Here is a 10,423-nt window from a genome sequence, read left to right as displayed (position 1 = left end):
AATAAATATTTTAAAAAAAGAGAGAAAGAGATGGGACAGCTCAGGTGCCTTAGTTCCTAAGCCATACTTTTTGATTTTTGTTTTTCTAGATTAACCCAGGTTCCTGACCACCTCTTAGCTTAGTGGGCAGTCCTGCCAGTACAAAAGTATTGGCTGTATCCTGGAGCTGTGAACAGATGCTGTTAAGGTTGTCTAGAGAGTGTGTTAAAAGGGCCATGAAGCCTCATGAAGGCCCACATTTCTTGAGAAAGAATGTTATAGTTCTGTCTGCCAAGGCAAAGAACTGCAAAGTGGCAGGGCATACCACGTTTTTGGCATCCTCGATCTAGTATTCACTCAATTAATCTCTTTTCTTTAATATGCATACACTTTAGAATTGATGACAGGGTTTTTTTTTTCCCCACAAAAGCTCTTCTTCCAAATGAAAAACTATTTCTTTCATTCCAGATAATTCTGTACAGATTGTCCTATGTGAAGCACCTAATGAGCCAAGAATTCTTAAATAGCAGGCTCAGTCCTACTTCTGTCCTAAGATATTTGATGCTGTGAATGTCTCCCAAGGAAATCTGACATAGTTTAATTTTAGTTGTTTCTCCCCATGACAAGGTTTAGTTTGGGAACTGGTCCTGATGGCTAACACATCGATGTCCTGAGACATTGATAGCTCACACTCTTCACAGGGCTCTCTCTCACCTCAACCCACCCTTGGCCCAGGTACCTCATTTCCATCACCTGTTTAAGCTTCGCAAAAACCCTCTGAGGTGTCCGTTTTCATTCTTGTTTAGAGTCAAGGAATCTGAGGCTTAGCTAAAAAGGTGGCTAGTCAAGCTCAAGATCGCCTGCCCTCTAAGTAACAGGGTTGGTGGGTATGTAGGACTTTATAACGTACACTTAAGATCTTATTGAAAGCAGGCTCTGTGGATAGTTTTGTTGGAGCACAGTGTGTCTCAGTTTGGGCTGTGATAACTGAGCCCTATAGAACTCCAGCTCTTTCGTAGCTTCAGAGGATGAGCAGTCCAAATTGAAGGCCCTGGCTGATTTGGTGAGGACTTTGGCTCAACTTGTAGACTGCCGTATTCTCACTGTGCCCTAGTGTGTTAGAGTACCAGCAAGCCCTCTGGTTTTTTCTTATAAAGCACAGAGGCCATTGTGAGGTCCCCACACTGGTCACTGGGTTCTGGGACTAAAATATATGGATCCGGGAAACTGGAGAGATGGCTCAGTAGTTAAGAACACTGACTGCTCTTCTAGAGGACCTAGGTTTACTTCCCAGCACCCACATGACAGATCACAACTGTCTCTAAATTCCAGCTCTAGGGAACCAGAAACCCATGGCCAAACACTAATGCACATTTAAAAAAAAATATGGATCTGGGGAACATAGCTTCCAGTCATAGCAACACAGAGATGCATGTTTATTTGCTAATCTGAGGCTGCTGTTCCACCACTGACCTGTGTGCTCAGTTCCTGGTCTTCTATGGATAGATGGCTGACTTTGCTCTTTTGATTGTTTGTTTGTTTTCCAAGAAAGGATTTTCTTTGTAGCCCTGGCTGTTCTGGAGCTCACTCTGTAGACCAGGCTGGCCTCAAACTCACCTGCCTCTGCCCCCTGAGTGCTGGGACTACGCCTATCAGCCTTGCTTAGCTGTCACCCTGTGACCTGGCTTTTCAGTGATGACATTAGTGTCTTCCTGGAACTCTGTGTGTCTGTGATTTCAAACACCTTCATCTCACAGGGAGTCTTGAGGCTTAAGGTGTATGGTTCTCCTTTTGAATGGAATTCTTCAGCATTTTGTAGGTTTATTGGGGTCTCTTTGTTTAGTATGCAGGTGTAAAGTGCACTATCCTTTTATGACCTTAGGAAGTGGATGGGCACCCTGGAAGACTGAATGGCAAGGGAGCTCACCCTCTGCTGCCTTGTCAAGCCTGCTTGACTGGAATTTCCTGGCAGTTGAGGAAACTCATGTCCTGGAAACCAAAGGCCAGAATCTAGGGATGAAGTCTGATTTTGAGAGAAGTGAAGCCAGCTGAAGTTACCTGCACTGTGCCTTATCATTCATTTATCTTGGAGAGGTGACAAGGACAAAGGTGCTTTAGGGTTTGCTTTGTGATAAGCACAGTTGGCATAGTTCTTTCCTGCTGGGAGAAGCCTAGAGACTTCTCTGCTGCAGCTTCTACAATACTAGGAGTCCTCTGCTCCTTTCCTTTTGCACGTAGTGGCCCACACTACCCCAGGGCAGGGCCTGTCTTGACCAAGCCAATGTTTTTCTGGTTGTATATCAATATTTTTTGTATATTAATATTTTTGTAACATAGTTTAGTATATTTTAAATTAAAATTTTAACTTACTAAATTTTGTTTGCCATAGAACTTTTAAAAGGTCAAGATAAAAATTAAATGCAAGTTGTGTTGAGGCAGACAGGTGGAGTTCTGTGAGATGGAGGCCAGGTAGGACTACACAGTGAGACCTTTTCTCAAAAGCAATAAGAGCAGTGGAGCAGAGAGATGTCTGGGTGATTAAGAGCACTGACTACTCTTCCAGAGGCCCCAGGTTCAATTCCAGCACCTATATGGTGGCTAAAACCATCTGTAACTCCAGTCTCAGGGAATCTGATGCCCTCTTCTCCACAGGTATCTGGCATGTACATGGTGCACAGACATATGTGTAGGCAAAAAAAACCCACACATAAAAGATAATAATAAATATTTTTTTTTCAAGACAGGATGTTTTTGTTCAGTCCTGGCTGTCCTGAAACTCACTGTATATAATACCAGATTGGTCTTGAACTTACAGTGATCTGCCTGTCTCTGCCTCCTGTGTGCTGGGATTAAAGGCATATGACACCACTGCCTGGCCAATAAATAATTTTTTAAAAATTAGATACAAAATTAGTGCTAGGGATATGACTCAGCTAGTAGAGTGCTTATCTAACTTGCATGAGATTCTGGATTCAGTCTCCAGCACAATAGAATGGACATGGTGATGCAAACCTGTAATCCCAGCACTCAGGATATAGAGACTGAAGGATTAAAAGTTCAGGATTGGTATAGATAAGTCTCTGTTTCAAAAGAAAAAAAGATAAAAAGTAGAATGTTGTTTTCTTTAAATCCCAGTGAAGCCCATAGGAAATCATTAGCCTAGGTTGTCCTATTTATATCACAGATGTTGTGTTTTAGCTCTTCTTTATGTGTGTTCGTGGTGGGTTGTGCACATGTATGTGGGTACATGTAGAGGCAGGAGATGATCCTTGAGTTGTTCTTTAGGAGCTGTCTACTTTGAGACAGGGTCTCTCAGTGGCAACTGGGGCTCAGTAATAAGGATAGGCTGTCAGGCCAGCAAGCCTCCGGGATCTACCTGTCTCCACCTCCTGACACTGGAATTACAAGGCCATGTCACCCACTACACTTGGCTTTTTGCTGGGGATCAAATTTAGGTCTTCATGCTTATGTGGCAAGCAAGCACTTCATAACTGAACTGTTTCCCCAGCCCTTAATTAAAGTTAATTATTTAATATTATTATTTTTGAGATAGGATCTCATTATCTATTCCTGGTTAGCATAGAGCTTACTACGTAGTCCAGAGATCTGCCTGCCTCTGCCTTTCAGGTGCTGGAATTCAAAATGTGTGACCATCACACCTGGCCCTGTTTTTGGTTTTGATATAAGCTCTTTCTATGTAGCCTAGGCTGGCGTCAAATTCATAATCTTTCTCCCTCAACTTCCCAAGTACTTGGATTACAAGCCTGTGTAACCATGTTCAACTGAAAGCCTGTTTTCTCTTGTTTTGGTGCTCAGCATGGAACCCAGGTGTGATTCTGAAGCAGCAAGCTACTTTCTGGTCCAGGGACTCTCTTTTCCAACCTTGTTATTTTGGGAGTTGTGACTCATCCGCTCATATCCTAGTGCGCTCTCTCTCTCTCTCTCTCTCTGTCTCTCTGGGACGGGATTTCTCTGTGTATCCTTGTAGACCAGGCTGGCCTTGAACTCAGAGATCCATCTGCCTCTGCCTCCCCAGCACTGCCCGGTTCAAGCCACTCTTAATTTTTTTATGCTTATTTCATGAAGGTGCTTTGTAGCTAGCGGTGAAGAAAGCCACTCAGAAATGTTGCAGGCTTCTGCAGGGTGGCCATCGTCCTAATACTGTGGTGGGGGCTCTGTGGGCAACCTCAGTAACATGTGTCTACCTGTGTAGGCAAAGGCAGGAAGCACAGCTACATCTGGAACAGCAGCACATTCACATCCTTACCAGCTCCTAGAAGCACAGTGTGCCTTAGAAGCCTGGGCCTTATGGCGGCTGACCTCTAGAATGACCTAGATAGCTGAGAAAAGAACAGATTCTGAGCTTCTGCCCCATAACTTCAGTTCAGTAGGTCTGGGTCAAGGTCCAGGAGACTGCGATTTTACAGGCTCCTCTGCATGAGTCTGAATCTCAGCCAGGTGTAGAGCTCACCCTGACTTTTGTCTCATGGATCTCTCTCTTGCCATGGTCCAGGTCGAGTATAAGGTGCTTTAGGCAGGTAGCCTCTGAAAGGCAGCTCATCCCCTGGCAGATAGCTAGAAGTTCCACTCAGAACAGCTGTGCTTGCCTGGCTCCCGGGAGCATCTGCTGCCATATGAACCATCATCCCTCCTGTCTTGTTTAGCCAGGCAGAAACTTGTAACCTTTGTTTTTTCTTTGTGTAGAAACTCATCGCATATGGGCACATCACTGGCAACGCCCCTGACAGTGGAGCTCCTGGGAAGCGGCTGATTGACAGGATTGTTGAAACCATTTGCAATTGTTTTCAGGGCCCTCAGACGGATGAAGGGGTTCAGCTACAAATAATTAAGGTATTTCTGTTTACAGGGTCTGGGTTTGGGAATGTGGGGTTTTAATTTACCATGTGTTGGTTGGGTGATGTTGAGCTGGAACAGAAGATTTGAAGAGTTACATAGAGCTCCTGTTAGCATCATGACTTATGAGCATGCCATAAGCCCAGAGGAGTAGAACCAGGTATGTCCCTAGTAAACAGTCCCACCCACAATGCTCTAATCACCTGTGAACTTAGTTGCTTGAGATTCTCTGGAGATTCTGGGTTCTAGCCAACCATTGCTTTGTAAGTCTTCATTGGTATTCTTAACGCCAGAACCCACTCCTGTCTTCTTCCCAGCTCTTCTTCCCTGTTCCATGGTTACTGTCAGGAAGGGCTTGGCATGAACTGGTACCACCAGTGTGTCAGGGAATGAGAGGGATGGATAAAGCCTCCTTCCAGATCTTAGGTCCTGAGTATCTCAGCTGTATGGGAGTAAACTTGTCTTAAATCTTTTTGAACCCGATAGGAAACTGGGAGCTTCGGTACATTGGTACTCATGATTCCTGTGGATGAAGAAGTCAGGGAGTGTGTTTTGGGAGGGAACAGTCTAGTTTTCATTTTAGTTTTTTTTTTTAAACCAATATTAGCATTAGAATTTTCAGGTTTTGAGGTTGTTTTTTTTTTTGTTTTTTGTTTTTTTAACTTTGGTTTTTCAAGACAGGGTTTATATGTGTAACCCTGGCCATCCTGGAACTCACTCTGTAGACCAGGCTGGCCTCAAACTAAGAGATTCTCTTGCCTCTGCCTCCTGAGTGCTCACTCACATTAAAGGTGTGAGCCACCATTGCCAAGCACTTAGTTTTTTTTTTAAACTAGCCACTAGAACACCTGTTTCATCACAGCTTAATTACTTCAAACAATGTGAATTTTAGGGAATTAGCAGTTGCTTTTTAAACTCTGAACAATAGGAAACTGGCTCTGGGTATTAATCATCCAGATGATTTTGAAGGACCACTTGAGAATTGAGAGAAATCAGGCTGAGTGTGTTTTTACAAATATGTGATCTTAGCACTTGGGGAACAGAGGCAGGAGGGTTGCTGAAAGTTTGAAGCCAGCTTGTATATAACAAGTTTCAGGACACCTCAACTATTCTAGAAAGGTTTGACCAGGGGGAATATGGGCATTCTAGAAGGTGACCGTTTCTGCTGTCTCAGGCTCTTCTGACTGCTGTGACGTCCCCACACATTGAAATTCATGAGGGCACTATCCTGCAAACAGTGAGGACATGCTACAATATCTATCTGGCCAGCAAAAACCTCATCAATCAAACCACCGCCAAGGCCACACTTACCCAAATGCTGAATGTCATCTTTACCCGCATGGAAAACCAAGTGGTGAGTGACAGCTGGGCTAACCAAGTATCCTGCTGATATCAATTCATGCATGTGCAGAGCCACTGGCTCTGGAAATTTATCCCTTCCTGAGACTTAGATTTTAAAACCAGGGGACAGCTCGAGCATGGATTTTTATAGTTTGGTCCTCACATTCTAAGTCTGCTGAACTGGGGATATAGCTGAGTGGTGGAGCCCTTCCCTATTATATACAAGGCCCTAGGTTTAACCCCAGTGCCCAGGAAAACAGCACAGAAGTTTGATTAGCTTGTTGAAAGTTTTGAAACAATAGGCTGTCGTAATTTTTTTTTTCTTACTATGATGCTAGAACCATTTAGATGGACTCTTTCTCTGTTGTGCTTTAGTTACAGGAAGCCAGAGAATTGGAAAAACCAATCCAGTCTAAACCTCAGTCCCCTGTGATCCAGGCCACAGCAGGATCTCCCAAATTCAGCCGATTGAAACAGAGCCAGGCCCAGAGCAAACCAACGACTCCTGAAAAAACAGAATTGCCCAACGGTGATCATGCCAGGAATGGCCTAGGAAAAGCGAGCTCAGAAAATGGAGAGGCTAACCAAGAAAGAGGTTCATCATTCTCTAGTTCCACTGAGCCTTCCAGGGGTGAGTGGACATCCTCCTGAGGTTGTGGGGCACACCAGGAAGTGTGGGCTAGCAGTTAAGGAAACCCCTGGGTGCAGCTTGTCTATTCTGGGCTTTTTCTTGACCTCCCCTTTTCTGTTGACTACATGGGGCACGGCCATTGAGGCCTGATGATGGACGTTCTGGAATGGAACTGCCTGCTGCTGCTCCTGTCAGCCTTAGCGCAGTAGGTGCAGTTTGGGGCCCTTCATCTCCACAGGGAGTTAACTAGGTGATTAATTAGTACTTGGCAGTCTGGTGCCATGCATAGCCCCTGTGAGGAGCTGTAGGACACCAGATGGGCAGGTAGGTTGATGGCATGGAGACAGCTTTGTTGTCTTCTAGTCATCAAACAAAATTTACTTGATTTCTTTTTGTTTGCTTTAATTTTTTTTGTTTTGTTTGTGTGCACTTGTTTATGAGCATGGCTATGCATGTGCCACAGAGCACCTATAGAGGTTAGACTCCTACTTGTGGGAGTCAGGCTTGGCAGGAGGTCATCTTACTAGCCTTTTGTTTCCATTTTTTTTTTTTTTTTTGGTTTTTCGAGACAGGGTTTCTCTGTGGTTTTGGAGCCTGTCCTGGAACTAGCTCTTGTAGACCAGGCTGGTCTCGAACTCACAGAGATCCGCCTGCCTCTGCCTCCCAAGTGCTGGGATTAAAGGCGTGCGCCTCCACCACCCGGCTCCTTTGTTTCCATTTTTAAACAAAATAATATGCTAAGATATGGTTATAATCAGATAGTAAATGATTTATTAAGCAAAAAATGGTGATGACCTAGGAATATCTGCATCTCTTCTTGAGCCAGTAGTCTGAACTAGATTCAAAAGCTGTTTTGGCTTTCAAAAGCTTGTGTTCCGGGATGATTCTAATTCTTCACTCACGGCCTTTGCTTTACATAGTGTATCTGATCTGTCTTTTCAGCTGATGTCATCTCTGCTTCAGTCACATGACACTGATGATGCCACCACCACCACCCAACTTCTTTTTTAAATTGAAAAAAGAGTTTTATTTTGACTCACAGTCCTGGACTAAGGTCAAGGATGAAGTCTGGTCTTCTGGTGTTGGCCTTCCTGCTGTCTGTCATGGTGATAAAGAACATCCTTGTGTGGCATTCTTCTGTATGTTAGCTTCATTCTCCTCATAGTGAATCAGGCTTTGCTGTCCAAGTCAGTGCTGTGCAGATGGTGAACCGTATTGTTTTGCCAGTGATGATGGTGGTGGTACCTCTGCCTGTTAGTACAGATGTGCTTTCCTCGACTATTCCCTGTCTGCATGTCACTGACAGTGGTTGTGGAGCCCTTGGATACAGAGCCAAAGGGCGACCCTGCTGCCGTCTAAATGGAAAGTCTGCAATATCGATGTGGAACTTTTACTGTTCTTTTTGGAAATGAGAAGGCTTTAGCGAATTGAAAGTGCTTTCTTTTTGGTTAATTGGAAATTTTCATTATGGATTTAGTTTCTGGGGCCAGAGAAGTGACAGGAATGAGCAGTCCTCCTTAGGAGGGGCATGAGTGCCTTCTCCCAGCACACTCACTCAGAGTTTACAGGTGAAGGGTGAAAGCTTGGGAGCTTGAGGGACTTAAATCCCCACACTGGGAAGCAGGCCAAGCACACCATCTCCAGAGCCTTCATCTTAGGCCCCTATTGAACCTACTTTTGTGTGAAACAGTTCTCTCTAGTCTTTTATTAAAAGAACCGTTTTCTTCTACTTCTCTTCTCTTTCTGCTACCACTGCCTCCTCCTCTGCCTCCTCCTCTACCTCCTCCTTTTCCTCCTTTTTTGGGCAGAGTATTTCTTTTTAGCTCTGGCTGCCCTGGCACCTACTGTGTAGTAGACCAGGCTGACCTGGAACCTACAGAGCTCCATCTGCTTTTACCCCACCCCACACAAGTGCTGGAATTAAAGGGGTTCTTTAATTTGTGATCTTTCTGCTTTAAACGTCCCTGTAGTTAGTGCTGCAGCCTTAACACTCTCCCCCTCTACCCTCCCCCCCCTCAGGCCCGACTTCAGAGATGTTTTTACTGTTGTTTGTTTTGAGACAGGGTCTCTTTCTCTCTTTTTCTCCTGAGACTAGGTCTCACTATGTAGCCCTGGCTGTTTGAAACTCAATATATAAACCAAGCTGGCCTCAAACTCACAGAGAACCACCTGCCTCTGCCTCCTGAGTGCTGGGATTATAGGCAGGTGCCACCACCACCCGCCCAGCTTTGGCATCAGGTTTTTTAATAGATGCCAGATGTGTTACTTATTGAACAGTCTTTCAGTTAACAATTATTAGTCACCAATTCAAAGGTTTTATGAGCAATTGGCAAGGAAATGACACACACCTGCAAGCCTGCTTCTGTCATCTATCACTTTATAGCCTTTGGTTACACTGAGCCACCCAAGCCTCTGATAAAATGACTACATGTCTCTTGGACATTGACTGTGAACAAAGTGCTGTGCAGCAGATAGTACAGCTTAGAAATGATCAACATAATTAATGAATTCCTAGCATCAGTGTGTTGGAACTAAACAGGAACCTAGAAATACCTAGTCACTGGACAGTGGTGCTGCACACCTTTAATCCCAGCACTCGGGAGGCAGAGACAGGTGGATTTCTGTGAGTTTGAGGTCAGCCTGGTCTATGGAGCAAGTTCCAGGACATACTCCAAAGCTATACAGAGAAATCCTGTTTTGAAAAGCAAACAAAAGAAAGAGAGAAAGAAAGAATGAACAAAAAGAAATGCCTAGTCATGGGCTAGAGTGGAGCTTCATGGTAGAGCATTTGTCCAATATGTGAGGCCCTGGTTCAGTCCCCCGTACCAGAAGGTGGAAAAGCCAGTTCTGGAATATCTAGCCTTAATATTTACAGATCATAATGTAGATGATTTATGGGCGGTAAGTGAGCAATTTGTATTTTAATAGTTACACACTTTAGCTTGTATTGCTACGGTATTATTAGCACCTGCTACGTTGATATTTGTTCGCTGTTTAAGGTAAATTGAATGTTATTGCATCGTGATGATGTAAGCGGAGCATAAATGGGGCAAAAGTCATGAAGGATGGTGTGAAAACTCAACCAGAGGCTTGGATAACTGTAATCCAGTCTAAATCATGGTTTTGAGATAGAGAAATGAATTTAGAAGATTTTGGTTGTGACTGGGTCATTTCTTAGTTTCCATTCAGGCTCTTTGCTCCATGTGAGTGGATTTGATTATGGGTGTTCAGTGACAGTTGAAGATGAGCATGCTTAGCACTGTTCCCCAGAAACGCAAAGACCAAGCTCAGGTCTGGCAGAAGTGGTGGTGAACTGAGAGTCCTCACTGAGGCAAGCACTCTGACGCTCTTTGTTGTTGCTCATTCAAGATGATGCCTTTGCTTAATACGGTGTTTTCTAACCAGTGATGTCATTTCCATATTCTAGTCAGAGCTTGTTCATTCTGTTCACTCCATAAACACTCTCTGGGACTAATTTTCTAAAAAATAAGCAATTAATAGTTAGAGATGTTGGACCCTTTCCAGTTAAACATTTGCCGTTTGGCCGAATGATTTCATCTGAAATGCAGTCAGCCCTCAAGTGTCAGGTTAGGAGCTCACGCTGAGTTCTAGGCAGGC

At 44.2% G+C, this 10,423-nt stretch overlaps 1 protein-coding gene across 2 annotated transcripts in view; it reads left to right on the top strand.

Moving 5' to 3' along the window:
• The window catches only part of Arfgef2 (ADP ribosylation factor guanine nucleotide exchange factor 2), an 81,557-nt gene that overhangs the window by 16,521 nt on the left and 54,613 nt on the right, over nt 1-10,423 (top strand). For both annotated transcript variants that reach the window (XM_026787088.1, XM_005362870.3), the window contains exons 4-6: nt 4,684-4,830; nt 6,008-6,187; nt 6,550-6,805. In XM_026787088.1, coding sequence (XP_026642889.1) covers nt 4,684-4,830; nt 6,008-6,187; nt 6,550-6,805 — 583 coding nt within the window. The remainder of the gene's footprint in view (nt 1-4,683; nt 4,831-6,007; nt 6,188-6,549; nt 6,806-10,423) is intronic.

Source organism: Microtus ochrogaster, linkage group LG8 (assembly GCF_000317375.1).
Source record: "Microtus ochrogaster isolate Prairie Vole_2 linkage group LG8, MicOch1.0, whole genome shotgun sequence".
Lineage (NCBI taxonomy): Eukaryota > Metazoa > Chordata > Mammalia > Rodentia > Cricetidae > Microtus > Microtus ochrogaster.
The sequence above is the reverse complement of the archived record's forward strand: the minus strand, read 5'-3'. Positions and strand labels throughout refer to the sequence as shown.